This window comes from Micrasema longulum, unplaced genomic scaffold (genome assembly GCF_059751315.1).
Source record: "Micrasema longulum isolate JH-2025_06_02 unplaced genomic scaffold, ASM5975131v1 h1tg000948l, whole genome shotgun sequence".
NCBI lineage: Eukaryota > Metazoa > Arthropoda > Insecta > Trichoptera > Brachycentridae > Micrasema > Micrasema longulum.
This window is the reverse complement of record NW_028278139.1, coordinates 88,454-113,633: the sequence shown is the minus strand read 5'-3', so window position 1 is coordinate 113,633 and position 25,180 is coordinate 88,454. Positions and strand designations below refer to the sequence as shown.

Sequence of the window (25,180 nt, the reverse complement as noted above, 5' to 3'; positions counted from 1 at the left end):
AACTATTTTCAAGAGAGGAGTTAAGGACTGGATTTTCCTCAGTGGGAGGGATTTGAGTGAGAAACTCCTTGATGATTTTCCGAATGTTTGAATTAACTGTTTACCATATTGATGTGCCATCTATGTGTTTTTTTAAATTATTTTTTGTGTTTCTGATCCTATATTTGTGGTGATATACTCATGTATCTGTGTCAACTAATTGCTAGTCCCATCTTAACACAGGACTTTTAGTCCCATGAAGTTGGGAGTTATGTCTCAAATAATGTGCAATTAACATATGTATGTAAATAAATAAATAAATAATATAAATAAACAAATAAATCCTTCTTAAGAGGATGCACAAAAACTTCATTGCATTAATGATTATGATAAAATTATAAATAAACTTATCAATGAAAATTCTTAGTTTAGTGTTACTTTTTATTATTTTGACCAACGAGCGCTTTCGCTTTCAGTGCATTAAATGCAAAACCATTCTCTTGAAGCCCCAGACAACGAAAAAGTAGTAAGTGAAGATTTTTTTTACTTTCCTGTGGTAGTTTTCCTCAGGGTTGCGATTTTGTGCGGTTTATGGTGAGATAATTTTTTATCTGCTTTGCGGTATAAATTTATATTTTCTCAAAAAAAAAACATTAAAACCTGCAAAATCCATTTTAATTCCACTTTTATTGTATTTACTGTGCTTCTAAATATAAAAACATGATATTTCAATAAAACTGAATTGCTCACTTTCGCAGAAAAACACCAAGAACGCAGATAATATGAGTAATATTACTTCAGCCTTTTATTTGATACCTAACTTGTTCGATCTTAACAAAATTCTGATTGCTGAAGGTTTTTAACTGTCAAATCACGCAAACAGTAATACCGGTAGTTTATCTATTAGCCAACTTTCTTAGCTTGATCCGAATAATCTACCTGATCCGAATAGCTTTGGTCCACTCTATCTTTAATTAGCATCAAATAAAATCTACATTTACCTAGTACAAAATCTATTTATGTAAAAATGAATCGCCGTGTTGTGTCTCGCAAAAACTCTAAAATGGCTTGACAGATTTACGTGCGGTTTTTTGCAAAATTTTCTAATCCACGTTCGCAAGGTAACGGATTTGCGTTATTTAACATCTTCAATATACTGAGTAGAAAAAATTTACAAGCATATATGTGTTTTCATCAATTTTCCAGGGTTATATTCGACTGAAATGCATATTTTGAAAAATTTGGAGGATGTTGTTTTTTTTGTATGATAAAAAAGTTTGAATATTTACGGTAACAAACAACAATTATTTTTAATGGACACTGAATTGATTAATTTCCTTACGATTTCTTAAATTCTACATATCAACTTATTTTTAATAGATTTTTGGTAATGCTTTAAAATTTTTAACTGACATTTGAAACATTTTTGAAAAACGGACTTTTACATAGAATGCACCACGGCCGGTAAGTAGCGTGGAGTTTGACATTTGCAAAAAGAATTCTTTATTTAAAAAAAAAATATTTCATGTTTAGGGATTCAACCACAAACAAGTACTTAGGTACCTACATATCAATGAAAAGTATTTTTCCTTTTATCCGGAAAGTTTTTTCTTGCTTCGCGATACAGTCATTTTTCTTTTATTATTATTTATTTGTTTATTGACGGACTTATACAGTCCATTCTGACAGTGGTAAACACATTTTCTTTTACTCAATACAATACAACGAAATAAAATTAAAGCTGGGACAAAAAAAAATACTACCTTAAGACAAGATCTGGTCTATCTTATTTTTTTCTTCGACCGAAACACAGCTGACGATTAAAGAATGACTCAATTCACGTTGGCCATGGGTTGAGTGCCATAATTTTAGAGGGCTTAGAGTAAATCGCGCTCTTAATTTTCTCACATAAAATGAGCGGTTTTTTTATTCGATTAAAACTAATGATCTGACATTTTTTAGTGTTTTATTTTTATTTTCTTTACACCACATTCATCTAGAGAATTGAGGTTCTGTTGAATGGAAAGGCAATCTTCAAAAGTCTTTATCACCCTATATTAGTTAAAAGACATTGAAATTTTGAGAGAAGCGCATATTTAATTATTTTTATTATCATATTTTTATTTAACATAATTTGAATTATCGTCTCCCAAGACAATTACTCTCAAGTAAACAAGTTTTTTGGTTTGTACACGGGTGTCCTACACTAATATACAAATAAATTGTCAATAAATTTTGTACATACTCTTTGTTTACCCAATAAAATAATTTAATTAATAAGTAATAAATATATTATCTATAAAATACATAATGTGTAAAACATGAAATATTTAAGACACGTATTTTTTGTTATACAGTTCATATTCTATTAAGGCTTTAATGTTTCTTGTAACATTATTCATAAAAAACAAGACTTTAAGAGTGGAAATCATAAAAAAGTTATAAATTGGTGTTTAACAATAATTGAAATAGATTTATCAGTTTAAAACATAACGCATCAAAATATAAAGAAAAGAAGTAAAAACGTAAAAAAAGAATTATAGGTACATATGTATTAGGGATGTAACGGATGTGACTATTTCGACATCTACGGCTGCGGATTTTAGGTGTAAACATGCGGATGTTTTGAGAAACAGTTATGAAAAAAATATGGACCGACTTACGTGTGGTTATTTAAAAAATGACGAGCTTTGCGCTGGGCATTTTTATAGTTATGCAAAAAAGATTGTATTTTAATGTTTACAAACATTAGTATTTTGTGGATCCCATTCAGATTATTTCCTTAAATTCTGTATAATTTCTACATATTAATTTCTTCTTACTGGATTTTTGGTAATGCCTAAATAATATGAACTGACATTTAATACATTATTGACAATCGCATTCCTACATTTAGTGCACCCTTATAGATAAAAAGAGCAGAGTTTGACATTTACAAAAAGATTTCTATCTGAAAATATTATTAATTTTTAGTTTTGGAATTCAATCATAAACAAGTACCTAAGTATCAGTGGCGCTACAGCCCGTTGTGGGCTCTGACCTCAGCCAAAATCTGTCTCTATTCCTCCCTGCACCCTGCGGTTCTTCTGCAGTTCGTCAGGCCAATTGATCTTATGTCATTTTCCACATTGTTCAGCTATCCTAATTTTGGTCTGCCTGTGCTTAGTTTGCCTTGCGGAGTGGTATAAATAATATTTTTTGAGGTACTATTGTATTATCATTCATTCTGCGCACATGGTCAACCATTGTAACGTTCTTTTTCTTTCGCGATGCTCTAGAATAAATGTACAAAAGTATTCTGAAAAATAAAACTCATTTTCCGACTTGACCGTTTTTGTAGATTGCCTCCAGACTTATCAAATAGAAAAGAAGAAATAGCTTGCTTTATATCTGTTAAGATAAAATACTGCACACACGGTGTTTCCGGGCTAGACCGCGAAACTGCAGATGAGCATTCCTCTTTTCACAAACGCCGTGGCGCAGTTGGTTAGACGGCTAACTGTGAAACTGGCGTCCCGGGTTTGAGTCCCGCCAGTTGCAAGAAAGAAACTGAAGAAATATTTTTTTCTCAATTGGTCTGGGTGTTGTGGTGTATTTTTCATAGCTTCTTTGCCTGGCCTGTTCTTTTTTGGCTCTTTGTATAAGGTAGTGTCGTAATCTTCTCGTGTTGTTATTGTGTATTTCAGTTACTCTTGTCAGCGAGATGTCATTGTCTTTGATGTGTCCTATTGTTATTTTATGGATTAATTTAAGTGTTTCTAGTTTTCTCAGGCCATTTATGTCCAGGTGTTTTTACAGAGTTCTATGGTCGGCATAAGGCAGTCTAGATTATGTGTGTTTTTAAGTATTCGCTTTCCTGCCTTTGTAGTCTTTGTATTGGTGAATACATTGTTCCATATTTTATTAATAAATATCTTTATTTTTTTATTTTTTTTACAGGTACGTGGGAATGTTTAAGCTAACTACTCCCGTTTTATTGGTCAAAGATCCAGAACTACTAAGAAATATCTTCGTTACAGACTTCGATCATTTTGTGGACCATGTTCATTATTTTGATGAGAAATCAGATAAATTTACAAGCAATATGTTAATTTTTAAAACAGGTAATTTTATTTGTGTTTATTTTAATTGAATAATTATACAACATTATTTTTGGTACGTGTATTTTTGTACATACACAAATCTGGATTTCTCCCAAGGGGGAGTAGGTATATATTTTTTATTAATATCCCTACAGAGATGAGGTAGAATTTTTTCAAATTCAGGATTATGGATATTCGAGCGTTTACAGGGCTTATGACCTGTCATTGGCTGGGTTAAGTGGCCACTTTACGTATTACAACATTCCCCATTCCGCTTATTAGCGAATATCGACACAGGTAACATTTTTTTGATTTTTGTATATATGTTATTAAATGAGAAACCATTCACAAGCGTGTTGGAGCGCCATCTATGTATTGATATTGAAGTTAAGTATTTTTAATTAGCATATTACTTTATTTTATGTATTTAAGACTCTTCCGAGTTAAATTAAGTACTAGCAATCGCCTGCAGATGACTCTGCAATTTATTTATACTTATATTTTGACCAGATCTTATTACACAACATTATTTTTGGTACGTGTATTTTTGTACATACACAAATCTGGATTTCTCCCAAGGGAGAGTAGGTATATATTTTTTATTAATATCCCTACAGAGATGAGGTAGAATTTTTTCAAATTCAGGATTATGGATATTCGAGCGTTTACAGGGCTTATGACCTGTCATTGGCTGGGTTAAGTGGCCACTTTACGTGTTACAACATTCCTCATTCCGCTTATTAGCGAATATCGACACAGGTAACATTTTTTTGATTTTTGTATATATGTTATTAAATGAGAAACCATTCACAAGCGTGTTGGAGCGCCATCTATGTATTGATATTGAAGTTAAGTATTTTTAATTAGCATATTACTTTATTTTATGTATTTAAGACTCTTCAGAGTTAAATTAAGTACTAGCAATCACCTGCAGATGACTCTGCAATTTATTTATACTTATATTTTGACCAGATCTTATTACACAACATTATTTTTGGTACGTGTATTTTTGTACATACACAAATCTGGATTTCTCCCAAGGGAGAGTAGGTATATATTTTTTATTAATATCCCTACAGAGATGAGGTAGAATTTTTTCAAATTCAGGATTATGGACATTCGAGCGTTTACAGGGCTTATGACCTGTCATTGGCTGGGTTAAGTGGCCACTTTACGTATTACAACATTCCCCATTCCGCTTATTAGCGAATATCGACACAGGTAACATTTTTTTGATTTTTGTATATATGTTATTAAATGAGAAACCATTCACAAGCGTGTTGGAGCGCCATCTATGTATCATCTGAATTTGAAAAAATTCTACCTCATCTCTGTAGGGATATTAATAAAAAATGAATAATTATACTTTAACATAATGACGGTATAGCGGGCTCTCATATAGAAGCATGCAAAGACGCCCGTTCTAGAGAACCTGTTTCGCAATCATATTGAACACGTTAAATTTGTAAATAGTTTTATTGGCAAGTTAAACACAAGTTTGTAGATCTCAGAGTAGTAATTCTCTAGAGAAGCCCTTAAGCTCTATGGCATAGAATGAAAGCGTTCCAAATTATTGGTTTAGTTTTTAGCTTAACAACAAACATGTAATGGACGGTTTCGGTTAGCGGTCGCAATTCTCAACCCAAGTACTTACGGCCCGCTGTATTTCCTGTAATCTGTCGCTAACTTCGTTGTCAATAATCATAGAATAGTTTTTCTCCACATGGGCAACTCTAATAGATTATTACTCTAAGATTTTGATCAAAAACTAAGTAGCACGACGCGTCGTTCTAATAATTAAAGTGGATCCTCCTTCTCTCGTATACAGCAGGGTACGAATATGGCGCGGCTAAGTGTATCGTTTAATAAAAGTCAGATGCTTAAAATTCTAAAAAGTCTTGGAACCCACATGTGCAATATATATTATATCCTGCCGTGGTGAAAAATTGTGTTAATTTAAATTATTACAAAAAAAAAACTTGTTCGCTGAAACTAACAAATGAAATTCTCAATAAATTGAACTCTACGTAAAAGTAAGTGTTTTAAGCGTAATTTATATGATTTTTTAGCTGAAATCTATTAATTACATTGTTGTAGACTACCACAAACTTATCTTGCGTGGATAAACTCATTCGTGGTTTTTAAACCTCTTGCTCGAAAGCCGTGTAACTACGTTGTCTGAAAAAAATAAATAAAAAATGGTTTCGCGAGAAAAATAAACGATCATATTTTTTATTGAATATTAGTTGCTGCATATTTTAAAATAAAATATAATGAAAAACCTGAGTATGTACCTTTAAACTCAAAATACAACCTTGACCATAGCGCGACAATGAGCGAATGAATGCAACCAAGTAATCACAAATAAATAAATGTATTTTGGGATGCAATCATTAGTAAACGAATGAACAAGTCAGACCAACTAAGCGTGTATTTGTCAAGCTGAGTATCCTGAAATACTTCCATGACGTCATCGTTCAAAAAAAATTATGAGAATTTACAGTCCACCTTTACTATGAAGCGAAACATTTACATACGTTAAGTTTATACCGAGACGGCAAAGCCACCATAATTTCATTCGCTCTACATGTCCAAATCAACGCAGCACCCCTTTCTTGAATCTGGCCGTAAAAAAAACATTTATCTCGGGTATTTACATACAATATACACGAAAAAAAGCGTTTTTCTACGGTCGCGGTTCAGAAGCACCCCAGTAGCTCAATCACAAATAACTATCGACGTGTTTAAAAACATGCTAAGAATTTGAGCGATCACAATAAACAATAATGAACATGCTTAAGTTATCGCAGTCATAAGTCAACGCGTGTGTAATCTTTAAGTCAACACTCGTGTCGGTTTGTATTTTGTTTTTCTCGTAAAAAAATACAGTCCACTGGCGAAAAATCGGCGTTTACTATAAAAAATAATACAATATATTGCATTTGCTAAATAGCAAGGAGTGTCTAATACACAAGAGTAAAAATTTAATTACAATACAATTACTACGAAATTACAATTACTATGGCTTTTCTTGACATTTGGCTTGCCAACCGCCGCGCCAGCTAAATGCAATGAAAAGCGTGATAATTAATAAATAAATAAATAAAAATAGCAGTTTTGGAATATTTTCCATATTAACACGGGTGTGCTGCGCAGCAGGATTATACGTCGAGAAACGTAAATATTTTGACATTAAATATTAGGTCTTCACGGATGTTCCATTGTGATCGCGAAAACGATAAACAAACATGGTGAGAAATTGTTATCACGTCGCTTATTAGCACGTCGATAGTTATTTGTGATTGAGCTACAGGAGCTTTTATAGCACAACCCCCTTTCAACAAAAATAAAAATACGCACCAAATACAAATTTTAATATTAAATGTTTCGGATACAGTTTGCTTTGCGGATTGGTTTTAGGACAAGCATGGAAAGAATTGAGAAGCGCCTTAAGTCCAGCATTCTCCACTTCAAAGATCAGAGGCATGGTTCCATTTATTCAAGAGTGCTCTGACAACTTAGTGGAGGATATAAATACTCGAATCGACAATGCAGGTAAAGTTTGATTGAAAATTATTAAATAAATCACTTTGTCATTCAAGAGAGCACTTAAATTTGTTTACGAGCACTGTTATGTATGATTCCCGTTACTGTTATGTATATGCCGCTCGACTTTGAAATCATCTCCCATCCACCATCAAAGATGTTATTACAGTATCTCTGTGTAAATCACGTCTGAAGAAACATCTCCTTTCTCTTCCTTAATCTCTCTTCCTTTCCTCTCTCCTCTTTTTACCCTTTTCCCTTTGAGTAATGGTATTGATTTAAGGTAAGTTATACACAAATGCTTTTATTTTTATTTTTAAATATCTATGGATTTTCAATTTTTTTATTTTCTATTGAATATGTTTTAACTTGAATTATAAAAAGAATACTTTTATTCTATTGGTTGGTTGGACGAAATTGTCATTGGGCAATAAGCCCGCCAATGTACAATTAACATTATGTACAAAAAATTTAATAAATAAATAAAAAACATCTCAGGCTCCCCTAATTTTTTTCCACTGACATGGACCCCTAGCAGATCACAATCGACCCCTGGGAATGACCGATTTTGATGAATAAATTCATCATCATCATTGTTCCCTTTCCGTACCTAATGGTGCATAGGCCACTGCATTGGTATTACAATCGCAGCGTATCTTGATCATTTTTGTTACATGAAGGTAAGATGATCAGTCTTACGCTTCAGGTACCAGTCCAGGGACTATGAAATATTCTAGTGTGAAAACACCCATTTAAATTAATATTTCACATCCACTATGTCGGGAATCGAACCCGAGACCTCTTGCATGGCAGGCTAACGCGCTGAACATTACACCACGTGGCCGACAAATATGAATAAATTACAGGTTTTTAAATTTATATGAATAAATTACAGGTTTATCCTTCACTTAAAATGCATCTCCTTCACTTAAAATGCACCTAAATGACTCCATACCACACAGCTCAGACTGTAACCAAACTTCAACCCCTGAATCATCCCAATTTAAACCTATTAGGGAAAATGAAGTTTCTAAATACATAGATGACCTAAATATTAATAGCTCTAATGGACCAGATGATATATGTAGTTTAACCATTAAGTATTTATATTATCAATATTAGTACATATTTTTAATGATTGTATCTCAAAGGGTGTATTTCCTGATAAATTTAAAATTTCGATTATAGTACCAATTCACAAATTAGGCTCTAAATGTAAAACTGATAATTAAAGACCAATAACATTGATTTCACAATTAGCAAAAATCCTACAAAAATGTATTAAAAAAAGAATTATGAATTTTATGGAAACTAATTATCATTTGTTAAATAACGAGTTTGGATTTAGACCTAATTGCAGTACAGATGATGCAATATTTAAACTTACACATGAAATTTATTCTGGTCTAGATGCAAATATGAAAAGGTCTAGATGCAAATATGAAAACTTTAACAATTTTTTTAGATCTTAAAAAAACATTTGATAAAGTAAATCATAGAATTTCAATATGTAAATTACGTCAAATTGGCATAAAAAATGAGTGCTTGTTTGTAAAGGTAGACCTCGGCTTTAGGCTCCGTCGGATAAATCTCCGGGCGTGGCTTTTGACCCCTTCATCATATTCTGCTTTGCTTTCCCACAGGTTTGATTTCACGTGTCCGAGGTATAACATTTAGGTGGTAAATAAGAAATAAAAATCCAATTTAAGATAAGCTCTGGTGGAGCATGTATATTTAGGCAACCAACATAAATGCAGATGACGATGCGAAAGAGATAAGTATGGAAGAAATTAAAAATGCTGCTAAGTATATGAAGAATGGGAAAGCGCAAGGTTATGATAACATTGCCACAGAGTTTATAAAGGCGGGTGGAGAAATAATTTTTGTATGGCTGCATAAGCTCTTTAACCTATGTTTAGGGGAGAAATACACTCCCCCTGATTGGAGGAGAGCTGTTGTTATGCCTCTATACAAGGAAAAAGGCTCTAGGGTGGACTGCGGAAACTATAGAGCTATCAGCCTTTTGAGCGCTGTTGGAAAGATTTATGGCAGAATACTGATTGAGAGAGTAAGAAAAGTGACTAAAGATAGAGTTTGGGATATACAAAGTGGATTTATGAATGGAAGAGGATGTATGGATCAAATATTTGCTCTGCGAAATATGACAGAAAAGTTCCTGGCTAAACATCAGAAACTTTTCTGCGCATTTGTCGATCTGCAAAAGGCATTTGATAGAGTTGACAGAGAGAAATTGTGGAAGGTTTTATCGGAGTATGGAGTAAATGGTAACCTGACAAGGGCTATTGCGTCACTGTATAAGGACAGCACAGCATGTGTGAAGGTGAATGGGTCATTCACATCGTGGTTTAATATTCCGAAAGGAGTCAAACAGGGATGTGTAATGTCACCATGGTTGTTCAACATATACATCGATAACTGTATGAAAGAACTGAAAGATTTAAGAATGGGAGCAAAAATGAATGGTATAACTGTTAACTTCCTTCTGTATGCGGATGATGCCGTGCTTCTTGCTAGCAGCAAAGAAGACCTTCAATTCTTAGTAACAAAAGTCTACGAGGTATGCAAGAAAAGCGATTTGCTTATGAATGTTGATAAATCGAAAGTGATGGTTTTTGAAAGGGATGAAAATATAACTAAATGTGAGATCAGCGTGAACGGAGATATTCTGAATCAGGTAGAAGAATTTGTGTACCTGAGAAGTATGTTTACTAGGGACGGAAAGGCCGATAAAGATATTGAAAGGAGGGTGAGTGCCGGGAACAGGGTGAACGGTGCACTAAAATCTACTTTGGCAAACAAATCTTTATCGCAGGAGGCTAAACTAGCAGTTCACAACGGAGTTCTAGTTCCAACTCTAATGTATGGGAGCGAAGTATGGAATTGGAAAAATAATAATGAAAGTAGGTTGAATGCTGTCGAAATGCGATCCCTCAGGCGAATGTGTGGTAAAACGATGTATGATAGGTGCACAAATGTCGAGATCCGTGAAGTGTGTAAGGCTGAGTCATGCATTATTGACAGAATTAAGAAAGGGGTGCTGCGTTGGTTTGGACATGTAGAGCGAATGGACAGCGAAAGAACAACTAAAAGGATCTACGATGCAAATGTTGATGGATGCAGAAAACGAGGAAGACCGAGAAAGACATGGCACGATCAAGTCCATCAAATACTTGAAGATGGACATGTCAAAAGTAGGAATAATCGGCGTGCGTGTATAAGAAGATGTATGAATGTAGAGGAAGCAAGGTCTGTATGCCAAGATAGAGTGTTATGGCGTTCTATCCTCTCTGCCTACCCCTACGGGGAAACGGCGTGATGGTTTGTTGTTGTTGTTGTAACTAAAATTAGGCTTAAGATTACAGCTTTTATAATAAAAATACGAATACATGCCGGGGAGGTCAATCCCTGCGAGCTAAATAATTGCCACAGCTAATCTAAACTATCAAATCATATTTCCCTGATAAGAAATTGTTTGGAAGACAAAAAGGACTCACGGCTGACTGTAGTTTTCCTGGCCAGAACTGGAGTGGGGCTCCAGGTCGATTTTGCAGTCTCCATGGTCTGGGGACGGCTGTGCACTGGCTCTTCCACTCGTAACTTTTTGCACAATTACGCGCCGGCAATTATCCATACGATTAATTTACCGATCGGGTTCTTATTTAAACAGCGATAACTAAGATCCCTGACTCCCGTCTCTAGGCGACGAAATTGACGGCAAAGAATTGCTGGCGGAGAACATAATATTTAATTAATTCATTCCGCACTTAGCAATTATTTGGAGGAATAAGATTTTGTCCATCTTCAAAATGATGGAATCCGAACTATTCAGCGGGAATAAGTCCGCGATACGACAAGATTGATCTACTAACACAAACCGAAGTAAAGAGGACTTAGAATGCCTTAGAAAGCTTTAGAACGAATTAGAAAGATCTAGAATGACTTAGAATCACTTAGAATGATGCAGAATGATTAAGCATGATCTAGAATGCATTCTAAAATTAAAGTTTTCGCTTTTATAGCATTTAATTAATAACATATTACGCTTGATAGTATGAGTGGCCAATAGCAAGAGCTAGACCTGTAACTGTCTTAGTGTAACATTAAATGTCCAATGAGAGACAAAATAATACATACTTAAAATGGCCGCTAAGATTCTACCCCTAAGTAAGCCAATAAGATCTATTTGCGGTCCATTTTAAAATATGTTGAGTTATGGTAACGCCCACTTCCTTTATCTGTGTGCATAAGTCCTCGAAATTCTACGAGGCCCCTGATGTTGGCGGAATGCAAAAAGGAATATGTCCTCACTATGGTAAACTCTTGTACATTTGAACATCTGGCAGCTATATTTCATTGTGAGTTATTATTTCCTTTGACCATAAAGCTGTCTCAGCAAACATGTCCCTGGTTTCATAGATAGGGTGACCATAATTTTAATATTTTTGTAATAATATACTCCTTGAGTCTAACTATTTCTTAATTTTACATATTAAATCTATACTTATATATATATATATAGGTAGGTTAGATCTGTAAAAAAGTTATGTAAATCTACTACCCAACATGTTGTTTTTTGAAAGTTACTTAGCAAATAGACTGCAATGTACCAGGATCGGAATTAATGTTAGTAATACTAAGACCGTTATACACGGAGTCCCACAAGGAACGGTTCTTGGCCCTTTGTTGTTTCTTATTTATATTAATGATCTTTGTAATATAGCTGTCCCTCGTAAAGAAGTTTCTAATGCAGATGATACCACAATAATTGTAAAAAGTGATACCTGGGATAATACTTTCAAAAAAGCCAATATATGTATAACATTATCAAGCAGTGGTTAGATCGAAATCTTCTCTCGCTAAATTGTAATAAAACACTGTTTATTCCATTTTACAACTCAAAATCATCTTCCCCTTCTTCTTCCCTTAATGTAATGTTTCATAATAAATATTGTAATCTTGACATTTGTAATAACTGCGAAAACATGAAGTCTGAAAGGTGCATAAAATACCTGGAAGTATTCATTGACTGTCAACTTAAATGGACTAATCATCTTGAAGTAATTGTTAATAAAATAAGATATTTAACATATGTGTTCAAAAGACAGTATTTACGCCCAGCTAAATACGATTAAAATGGTAAATTATGCACTTGTACAGTCATTGTTTTCCTATGGAATAATTGAATGGGGGGGAACATACAACAATCATATTAAACCATTAGAAACTGTTCAAAAATTTATATTAAAAATAATGCTTCACAGAAATCGCACTTTTCCCTCTTTCAAATTGTTCCAAGAAGCTAAACTTTTAGATCTAAGACAAATATATTGTTTTCAATGTTTAAAATGTATGTTTAAAAATCAAAATTTATTTACAAGTAATTCAAATAGATCAAGTCAAAGAAGGAATCGTGTGTTGGAAATACCACATTATAAAACGAGGCTCGCACAGAGACATGCATATTTTATAGGCTCAAATATTTTTGATTCTTTTTTTATTAATAATATTTCATTGATTCCAAACTTTCAAAATTTTCCTTCTTTTAAAAAACAAGCACTATCCTGGATTCAAACTAAAGATATGAACTCTTTTTTTCTATGATATATTTTGTTGCCCTTTAATAGAGAATATTTTTGTGTTTTTTTAAAATATTTTTTATTTCCTTTTTTAATTACTATAAAAAAAATACCATGTTATCTTTTACAGAATATTTTATTTTTTCTTTCTTTTGTTTTACAAAAATATTATAACTGTCCATTATTTATTATAGGAGCCAAAATTCATTGACATTTTCTTGTATACCCACAAATAGGCCATGCCTTTGTGGGATTTTTTGTTTACTATTTTTCTATTAATATGTATTACGCTGATTTGTAATTATGCTTTATTTTTTTCATACTTTGTTTTATTATAATGTTTATTGTAAAAAAACAAAAAAATAAAAATATCAATTTGCACAATTTGTTTCAGATCATGGGAGTCTGGAAATAAATATAAAGGATCTTTTAAATAGGTGTTGCAATGACGTTATAGCTTCCTGTGCATTCGGTTACAAATTAAATTCTTTAAAAGACAAGGATAACTCATTTTACAAGAATGCTTTACGCTGGGTTGATTTAACTACGTGGGACTTTTTGAAACATGTTCTTTATCTTATATTTCCAAGAACTGTCATGGTGGTAATTATTTTTTTTTTTAAACATTTTATGACGCATAAGTAAGACCCTTTTCGTGTGAACCATCAAATCGACATTACACAGTAAATTTCACGCGGATTAATATTTACTTTGCTTACTGACACGAAATATTTTTTGAGCAAAATTAATTTGAGAAATTAAAATTTAGATTTTTGGAATTCGTATGGGCCATACAAGAGTACAACAATTTTTCCACGATACCTTTTCAAGAAATATGAAGGAAAGGTTAGATAAAAAAGTCGTTAGACTCGATATGATACACCTCCTTACGTTGGCCAAGCAGGGAAAACTGGAGGAAGAACAAAGTTCCAGTGGCATTGCTGTTCCGAAAAACTTTGAAACCGAGTTACTAAAGGAAAAAGTCAAAAGAGGTAAGATTGTAAAAATTATTTTCACTAACATTGCGATTTAACTTTGTGTAAAACAAAACAAGTTGTATCATCTTACCAACATTATAATAAATGCTGGTGGACTCGCGTGAATAAATGTATTGCCAACCCACGAATCTGACGTTTTTGAGATGTCGAATTTTACAAATTAAATTTATGAATTAAATAGTTAGGGCCTTTATAAACACTTAACGACTGTTTGAAAAATCCTTTTTTTTAATATACAGTATGTTTAATCCAATATTCCTCCTGATTATAAACTGAGTTGTGAATCAAATAGGAAAAATTTGACCGAATATGTACTTAACTTAAATTAAGTTTTTTCGGACTTGTCTGGCTAATGAACTAGACGGTAGACTTTTTCGGTTTGATTTTAACCTCGTATTATATAGGTCACGAAATGGTACCAGATCTTGCGCAAGGTTTTATGCAGTTTCTTGTACAATAATTCTTGATACAATTAATTGATGTTTACTGTTTTACACAAGGCAGTTTCTGGGATTGAGAATTACGTGTAAGCATGAGCAAAGCGTGTATATGTTTTTGGTGCCATGATAGATATCAGGCAGTTTTGATGTTGAAAATACGAGCTATCTTGTCATAATGCTAGTACTGACAACTTACAATCAACATATTATTTATGAAAATAATGTCGCTAGGTTCTATCCTATTAACAAATAAGAGTATCTAGGCGTTAGAAAGTTACCACTCCATAAAAATGATTTAGTTATTATATTTTTTCCATCTGTTTTACTATCTTTCCGAGTGAATGTATCGAAACGTTAAAAGAGCCGGCTTTGTAGTCGATCGGTAGATACATACAGACGATCGTTAAGCGTACCGTCTAGGTGATTACCAAAAGTCATACAAAATTCATCTTCTTAAGCGAGCAATTTTTGCTTGAATTGGGATTTATTGGAGTTTATAAGTGAGCACTTTTTATCACAGAGGCCTATTTAAATTATAATTGAGAACTATTTTAAATGTTACTGACTTAAGAAACGCGGACTAATTGTTTGCGGTCATTCCATTGGCTTGTTTTGATCATATGATGTCGATATGACAAGTAGGTAGAATATACAGAGGTAAGATACAGATAGTACAAAAGTTAAGTATACCGTCTCGATATATACAAATGAAGATAGCGTTCATAATCGAGGCACTGATATCTGTAAAAAAAAGGTTTTTGTAATATTATTTAATTTGACCACAGATTTCACCAAATGTGTGTATAAATGACATTGTACCATTTTTTGACTCATGAATACAATCCTTGTGTGTATTTTCACTAAACTTTTAAACCCGAATGTAAACTTTGGAGAGCTTCCACCAGATACTTAAACATTATAAATTTTCTTCAAAATCGTCAAAATAATTCCGATGTTTAAGTTCTATTTAAAATCCTTTATTTTCACTCTTTAATCAAGTTTTTCCTACTGAAAACCATTGTACTATTTTATGATTTTTACTCCGCCTTACCCAGAATTTTTAGGTCTGCTAAAGGCACGCACTCACGTTGCATTTTTACCACTAACAACACCGCGTAAGGCACACTGGAACTGCTCGAATTTAGCCCGGTCGAAACCTGCCAGAATCTCCGTGTCCCTTGTCGGCTTCAGTTCAGTTAGCTTTTTTGCTCTTTCTCTCTAAGACTTTCAATATTTTCCATATTTACACCGGTGAAATTCAAATATGTGAATTATATGTCGCGAAACGTAAATATTTTGACATTTAATATTAGCTGTTCACGGATGTTCCATTGTGATCGCGAATACGATAAACAACCATGGTGAGAAATTGTTATCACGTCGCTTATTAGCACGTCGATCGTTATTTGTGATTGAGCTACAGCCTACCAATGGTAATGCCAGTAGGAAGAGCAATGTCTTTACTCAGCCATTTCTTTTCGGATATCGACACTTTCTGACAAAGAAAGTTCAGAGAGGCCAGCTTCCTTTTACTCTAATTACTGAGTATCTTTTTTTCTATTTTATCATATTTAAATTGAACAGCTAATTTGTTTTTCTCGTATCATGTATGATGTATATTTTTGCTATGCACATAAACGATTTAAATAAATTAATTGAAATTGAAATTTAAATCACTGAATCAAATTCAGTTTTAACCATATCACTCCCTCTTCCATTTCCACGTAGTCCTATTTCGCTCCCTCTCATCCTTAATGTTATATCGATAATCTTTTATTCTGTACTTTTTCTATAATATGTCTAAATATAAACATCACATATATTTAATCGTCCTTCAAAAGACTCACTTGGTGTTTATATAAATACATGAACTATTTTCAGGACTGGATTTTCTTTAGAGCGAGGGATTTGAGTTGGAAACCCCTTGGTGATTTCCGAATGTTCGAGTTTACTGTTTACCATATTGATGTGCCACATATATTTGTTTTTTAAATATTTTTTTTGTTTCTGATCCTATATTTGTGGTCATATACTTATGTGTCTGTGTCAATTAATTGCTCGTCCTAACTCAACACAGGACTTTAAGTCCCATGAAGTTGAGACTCATGTCTCAAATAATGTATAATATACTAATGTATTTGAATAAATAAATGAATATAAAAATACTTTTCTAAATGCTTAAGAATTCCCTTCCTCATTCTCGTCATTTAATCCTTCAATTTTCTTCGTATTCCAGAATGGAGTGAGGATGAAGTAATTTCTCAAGCATTGCTGTTTATTATTGGGGGTTTAGAATCCACATCCAACCTTACGGGCATTTTGATTTACGAGTTGGCGATTAATCCTGATGTACAACGAAAGCTGCATGAAGAAATCGACAAATCTCTGGTGTTTACAAACGGAGTTGTAGATTACAACAAGATTCAGGACCTGAAGTATCTGGATATGGTTATTTGCGGTAAATTTTAAGTTTTACTTTTTACCCCCGTTCTTATCTGTTGCCAGGAGCAAATTTTATTAAAATTATTTCTTTAATCATTGCAAAATATTTATATTTTCAGTCAAAGAATTTAAGTTTAAAGAAGCTACGCTACTTAAGTTTGGTCTGGAATCTACTGCAAAAAATCCCTTAAAATGCCTTAATTTTTTACCCATATATTATTAAAAATGCCTTGTTTTTTATCTCATCTACCCTTATCTCGAAAAAATGCATCTCTTAAAAATTCTTTAAAATTCATAACCCAATTTAAAAAATTATTTCGGTGTTTTTAAAAAAAAACTTGTGCATGAATAATAAAATATAAAAAAATATGGAAATATATGTTGTGAATATTGTGAAGTTTGCTTATTGTATTGCGTATCTGGTGGCAAGTATGTGAATTAGGTCAAGGTTGCATCGTCATTTTCACAGTCCGGTATTTGCTCCGTGTCAGAAAAATAATTGTTATCCTCACTATAACTTTAAAATTGCAATACGTGGTGAGAGCGCACCACAATGTCACTTCCACTATCAATTTCTTCACAACTATTTTCGTATTCCGACATTTTGGGTTAAATTTTAATTTCCTGGATTTTTTTATATTTTATTTAGTAATAAAATAATAATTTGAACCTTATGTAATACGTAGAAAGTAAAAAAAATAACGATGCTTGCCAGCGACCTTCCTCACTGCGCGCTAAACAATTGCCTAGCGCGAACTGGTATTAAAGACACCGCGCTTTATCGAATTCTGGAAGGCAGACTTCAGTACGGAATTTTATAAGTCCGCGCATGCGCAAATGAGATCTTTAATATCTGTGGAACCAAATCTAATAAACACATCCAGGTTTATTTTCTATGTATTATAATTGTTTTATAACAAACGTGGCACTTAAACCGGTTGACACGATGGCAATTTAATATCAAACTATGAATTTTAACTCTTTTGTGCTAAAATTGTGGCATGAAATTGCTGTTTAGTTTATTTCAAAGCACTTAATTCGAATATCCCTGTTAGTTAGACATAAATTTTACCTATGTATGTACCTAATACCAAGTGCCTGCTTCCCTAATCAAAAACTTCAACGCACGCTCCTGACGCAATCACTCAATTCTGGAGTAAATATCATAGACTTAATTAATTTTTCAGAAATATTACGCCTTCACCCTGGTACTCCTTACATAGATAGAGTTTGTGTGAAGCCATATGAGTTTCCACCGCAAAATGACACCAAGACAAAGAAGCACCAGGTAATTGGTAATTGAACCTGTGACTTGTAAAAAAAATGACTTTGGTGACCGAGTAATAAAATTAAATAAGTCATTTTTGTATAAAAGTTTTTCCAACATTGGCCTTTATGGAGAACCGCATTGCAATATTCGCACATATGCCTACAGCGTCTCACTTCTTTTTTTGTGATTTGTGTCCCGGAGCCGTGTAAACACGTGATTATAATAATCACGCGTTGTGTCCCGGTCCCGCGTTTTCACATAGTTAACCAGCAGCGAAAAAGTATTAATTAAAGTCACAAGATGTCAGTAAAATGCACTTCTTTGAACAGCTGGTAAATCACGTGAAAACACGGGACCGGGACACAACGCGTGGTTATATAATTACGTGTTTACACGGCTCCGGGATACAAAGTGTTAAAATAGGTCTCTATTTTAAATCTTTTTCAAGGATTCTGTGATAAAAAGTGCCTACTTCAAAGCCATTATTAACTTCAATAAATCCCAATTCAAGCAAAAAATGCTCGCCTGAACATGCTTTATATATGACCTAGACGATATTTTTTATTTATTTTTTATTTATTTATTTATTCACACTCTTTATCAAAATACAATTCCATGTTCACTATGCCCAGCTAACAAGGGTACATACCCCGTTCCAAGCTAGGCAATTACATTTTAATATATTATAATAGTTAACAAATTAATATAGAGCACAGACAAACAAAATATAAACTTATTCGGATACACATTTTGATTCATATACATACAGACATACACATATATACACACATGTATATATAAATATACACATATATACACATGTACATACACACACACGTACATACACCCATGCGCATACACATACATACATTCATAAAAACATAGACAGTTTATTATGCGAAACTTCATGGTTGTCATCTATAAATATATTTTTTTTAAATTATTTTTTATATTTTATTTTTGACATCCAGTAAGGTTCTCCAATCCGTGGCATGCATCAACTTTTCCGACTCCCTACGACTAATGTCATGAAAGAGCGAGGTCAACACCTTCCGTAACTTGACAACACTCCCGTCTTTCCACGATTCTGGCAAAAGGTTATGGACCTTTTTGCCTACGTTATAGTGTTGTCTCGATGCCAGAACAGTGTTGACTCCTTCACTTAGTATCAGAACCCTATTAGAGTATCTTGTATTATGGTTGTGGTTGACGCTTGGGTAAATGTCTCTCTTTATGTGTGTACTACCGTTCTCAATATATACTGTTGAATAATATTCAGTACTCTGAATTCTTTGAAGAGCAAGTCACTTGGATAACGAAATGTTTTTTTTTAAATGACTCGGATTAAAGATTTCTGTGCAATTGCTACAGGTTCAAGGGCGGTTTTTGTGATATGCCTAACGATCGTCTGTATTTATCCACTGAGCGATTACACGGCCGGCTCCTTTAATGTCTCGATATATATACTTAAAAAGATAATAAAATAGATGGACAAAATATAAATTCGACTTAAAAATGTACTTATTTCGGTTTCGTATTACTAATAGGCTTTTAAGAAAAAAGTGCCAACCTCAGAACGTTTAAAAATTTAAGTAAATAGTAATTAAAGGAAAAATTGTTTTCTGGATTTTTTTTTGTTACTTTTAATGTGTAGATTTGTATATCGAGGGGTACTAGACCCGTCGGTACAAACCGATGTACATCAAAATTTTGATGGTGGGAGGATCGGTAGTGAATCTTCATAATTGGTCGGGAGAATTTTATCTTTAACTTTGATGTCATACTGAGGCTATGTCACTTTCGTGCGTAGATATGTGTACTGTGACGTACGCTTCCACTTAATTCATATCGATGTACCTACCCAACACTTGAAAGGGAGGGGGGGGGGGGGGGGGTCGGTAGTGTGTCTTCGTAATCGTTCGAGAGAATTTATCTTCAACTATACCATCATGGTGAAGGTATGACGTCCTTATCTTCCCATCATAATCGAGGCCCTGTTACACCAAATGCAGTAAAGAAAAATCATATGTTTCATAAAAGTAAGGTGATTGGCGTTACGCTTTAGGTGAGAGACCTGGAATATGAAATACTAACCTTTCTAAATATACTAAATAAATACCTTTCAAAACAATATTTCTCGTCGACCTTCCCAAGAACCGAACACATGACCTCAAGAGTGGTTGGTCAACGCGCTAACAACAGGTAGCCATCGGGTCGAAAACACTCTTTCAGGATTCTGGTACTATATTGGAGATGTACCGTTAAAAAAATCTCTGAATTTCCTTATATTGCGTTGTGGTTAACTAAGCAGAAAAGCAATTGAGTTTTTCCATGAACACTTTAATACCTCATTTGCGTATTTACAGAACTGCTCTACGCCAATTTCGTTTTCCTTTCTTGCATTGGCGAATCATTGTTGTTGAGTTGGTAACATAATATCAGGTCCAATGGCAGTTAAACATATTTGTGTTTTAGGTGAAAGTTGGAGATGAATTATACATTCCAACGGGGTCTTTTCATTTAGATGCTAACTTTCATCCGAACCCACACAAATTTAATCCGGAGAGATTTTCTGAAGAAAACAAACACCTAATAAAACCTTTTACATATTTTCCATTTGGCATTGGCCCAAGACAATGTTTAGGTAAGTTATAACATACCAATTTTAGTTGAGGTTTACGTTACTTAATTGAACTAGTAATATGAATCTCTGTAATTTCCTACAGTTATCAAAATGCTGTCGCTTTGCCTTCGAAACCCGCTTTGTGCAACTGCGAATAAATTTAATTAATTACGTTTTTAACGTTCAAATATAAAAAATATCAAGTCCATTAACACAAGCACCACCAGCTATCTGGACTATGTCGTCGGTTTATCTTTTAGTGGCCATTCGGTTCTTGCTTTATTTTCCCAAGGCCTTTACTTTGATGCTTGAGGTGCCCTTCTGATGTCCTCCAGTCGAGCCATCATATGCCCTGCACATTACCTCTTTAGTTTTTCCACACGGTCAAGACATTGGCAACTTTGATTTTTTTATTTTTTTATTTGATTTAATAGCATAATTATACATTTTCACAATTTAAAAAAAAATTCACTTGTTATATTTTTACTAAAACTAAAATCCCACCAAGCCACTTTTTGTAGCTTGTTAGTGAAGAATATATTCAGACTGACTTAATAATATTATTTACATTTATAAAAACAATAAATAACATATAAAAATTAACAGCCGGAAAGATCAGAATAAACATGTTTATACAAATAATAATATATAAATAAATTTTTTAAATACAAGAAAATATATGAAAAAATAAAATATTTACACCTAAGCTACTATTCATATATAAACTCTTGATCGAGTAGCCACTCTCTTATTTTGCTCTTGTTACAATGTGAGTTAAATTTAAGTTCTCCGATTAGCCCTTCGTTTTTTATTCTATCTCGATGATTCACAACAAGTATCTGCTGTTCCATGAACCGTTCCGCGCATTTTAAGTTTTGGACACTCTTTACCGTAATGGTTTTTTTTTATTTATTCAATAAACGCCGAGGGGGCTCTTACACTGTACAGTTAAGAAAGAAAAAAGAAAGAAAACGGAAATAAAGTGAAAAATGAGTAAAGAAATACATTAAAAAGAGGCGGATTGAGGAGATGGCTATTTGATGGATAGAATAAACAAACAAACAAAAAAACCATCACGCCGTTTCCCCGTAGGGGTAGGCAGAGAGGATAGAACGCCATAACACTCTATCTTGGCATACATACCTCGCTTCCTCTACATTTATACATCTTCTCATGCACGAACGCCGATTATTCCTACTTTTGACATGTCCATCTTCAAGTATTTGATAGACTTGATCGTTCCATGTATTTCTCGGTCTTCCTCGTTTTCTGCATCCATCAAAATTTGCATCGTAGATCGTTTAAGCCGTTCTTTCGCTGTCCATTCACTCTACATGTCCAAACCAACGCAGCACCCCTTTCTTGATTCTGTCAATAATGCATGTCTCAGCCTTACACACTTCACGGATCTCGACATTTGTGCATCTATCATACATCGTTTTACCACACATTCGCCTGAGGAATCGCATTTCGACAGCATTCAACCTACTTTCATCATCATTTTTCCAATTCCATACTTCACTCCCATACATTAGAGTTTGAACTAGAACTCTGTTGTGAACTGCTAGTTTAGCCTCCTGCGATAAACATTTGTTTGCCAAAGTAGATTTTAGTGCACCGTTCACCCTGTTCCCAGCACTCACCCTCCTTTCAATATCTTTCTCGGCCTTTCCGTCCCTAGTAAACATACTTCCCAGGTACACAAATTCTTTTACCTGATTTAGAATATCTCCGTTCACGCTGATCTCACATTTAGTTATATTTTCATCCCTTTCAAAAACCATCACTTTCGATTTATCAACATTCATAAGCAAATCGCTTTTCTTGCATACATCGTAGCCTTTTGTTACCAAGAATTGAAGGTCTTCTTTGCTGCTAGCAAGAAGCACTGCATCATCCGCATACAGAAGACAGTTAACAGTTATACCACTAATTTTTGCTCCCATTCTTAAATCTTTCAGTTTTTTCATACAGTTATCGATGTATATGTTTAACAACCATGGTGATATTACACATCCCTGTTTGACTCCTTTCGGAATATTAAACCACGATGTGAATGACCCATTCACCTTTACACATGCTGTGCTATCCTTATACAGTGACGCAATAGCCCTTGTCAGGTTACTATTTACTCCATACTCCGATAAAACCTTCCACTTTGACTGACTGTTAACAAGTTTAACCATGCTTTCTTCTTTTCTTGAACGAGCTTTTTTATTTCATCATCCCACCATGCATCACCTTTCTTTCTTCCTTGTTTTGCCACACCGCATACTTCCGTTGCTGATTCACACATACTTTTTTTCAAACAACCCCACATGTCATCAATGTTCATATTTTCTCCACACTAACCTATCAATCTACGACTAACCGCGCTTTCAAATTTATCTTTCATATCATCATTTTGAAGTTTTTTAACTTTTAGTCTAGAAGGCGCCTGTATCTTATGGGTTTTGGACCGCCATCCTTGGAACAGTATTACTCTTGATACTACCAAGAAGTGATCGGTTTCCAGGAAGTGATGGATAGAATAGCTGATATTATTGCTGTAGGAGTGGTGCGGAGCATTTCCAAGAGCTCAGCATAATTATTCACAGTTCTGTGGATGGGTGCTAGGGGAGACTGGTGGATGCAGTTTGTCCTGTTGTACTTACACTGGAACATGTGTTGGAGTCTGATGGTCCTTGTTGTCCTCGTGAAAGTTTATCGGAGACAGTAATTTTGGGCAATCTATTAAAGTGCATATTACTTTCCGCATTAGAGTGAGATCATCGATTGTCCTTCTGGTGGAGAGCAATGGTAACCTCAACGATTTTCGTCTATAGTTTATAAGTTGTTCTCGGTAGTATGCACGTTGAAAAGACCTTTTTTTTAACGCAAATTGAAATATGTTTGTTTTCGAAAACGAGTTTTAATTAGCTGTTGGCAGCCCAACCCAATCCTATTCTTTAAGGCAACTTTGTAGTGTAGTTTTCTATTTTGAGTCTGATTGTATGACCAATGTTTATAATATATGAGGGTATTATAAGCAAACTTAGAAATTTCCATTGAAGGAGTTACTGAGATATTTGTGAAAAACTTTGAAAAAAAAATTGTGAAATTTCTAATTATGCTTCACCAACTCTACGATAATGCGTAGTTTGCGGTGTCAAGTAGTATAATTGAAATCATTTTTTGCAAGATCTAAAGACGGTTTTGAATTACGCTATTATTTAGGTAGGTAGGCTTTTATGTATAGTTTATTTTGGCAGCAATAACCAATTTTCCGTTTTTTTAGTTTACAAATTCTGATACCCTTTCTTAAAAAAAATAACGTAAAATCTGTTCAGTTTTGGGGTGCCTAAAACGGGAACTCGAAACGTCAATTTTTGTAAAGAAGTGATGTTGTCTTTTTTTTCAGTATCGGGGAGGCATTTGCAAAAGATTGGCAGAAAAACAATGTTCAAACACCTATTCCTCAAAATCCTCTCCTGTCACGTATCTTATTAATAAACTTCTTCTTAAATACATTTTGTTTGTTTTTCAGCCAAGAGATTTGCTATGGTGGAAGCCAAGATACTAGCAGTGAACTTATTATCAAAGTTCGAATTTTTTCGCATTCCTAAAACACAAGTTCCCTTGAAAATTGCGAATCACATGATCTCAATGGCAGTTGAAGGGGGATATTGGCTCGGTGTGCAGAAACGGAAACATTTTTACGAATAATATTTAAATTCGTAATTTTTAATTTTGATTTTATTCATTCACAAATAACTGATTTTTCCACATTTTCGAGACACATGTCTCAACTCCATGGGTGCTATTCTGAATCTTCTCTACCCCTCAAAGAGTTGTCAATTTGTAGATTGTTATTTTTTACAAGCGACTACACTCTGCTTCACATATGGCCTCAGTCTCAATTTCAGTGCTACAGAGCAGCGTTTATTTGATGTTTTAAAATACATATTACAATTAGTTACCCACTTAGTCTACCGACTTTTTTCTATAACTGGTTTATTTTAATTTATTTTATTTATATTACATAGATTTATTTGTTAACAGGCACTGTAAAGTATTTAGAAGATATTTCTTCCGTTCTTTTTTTTCATTTGAAGATCTTTCATGTTGATGTTGGTTTGTGGGAGATCATTGAACAACCTTGGAATAACGCAATTTAATGTTCCCTCTCCGAAGTATTTTATAATTCGGGGAACGATCAGGGAG

General features: G+C 33.7%; 1 protein-coding gene across 1 annotated transcript in view; it reads left to right on the top strand.

The window, feature by feature from the left end:
• The window catches only part of LOC148277965 (cytochrome P450 9e2-like), a 133,307-nt gene extending 108,330 nt beyond the window's left edge, over nucleotides 1–24,977 (top strand). The window contains exons 2-9 of the mRNA XM_088232103.1: nucleotides 3,919–4,082; nucleotides 7,482–7,616; nucleotides 13,599–13,807; nucleotides 13,974–14,196; nucleotides 16,879–17,100; nucleotides 18,272–18,372; nucleotides 20,830–20,998; nucleotides 24,504–24,977. Of these exons, the coding sequence (XP_088088229.1) occupies nucleotides 3,919–4,082; nucleotides 7,482–7,616; nucleotides 13,599–13,807; nucleotides 13,974–14,196; nucleotides 16,879–17,100; nucleotides 18,272–18,372; nucleotides 20,830–20,998; nucleotides 24,504–24,682 (1,402 nt within the window). The 3' untranslated portion in view covers nucleotides 24,683–24,977. The remainder of the gene's footprint in view (nucleotides 1–3,918; nucleotides 4,083–7,481; nucleotides 7,617–13,598; nucleotides 13,808–13,973; nucleotides 14,197–16,878; nucleotides 17,101–18,271; nucleotides 18,373–20,829; nucleotides 20,999–24,503) is intronic.
• Nucleotides 24,978–25,180: the final 203 nt, after the last annotated feature.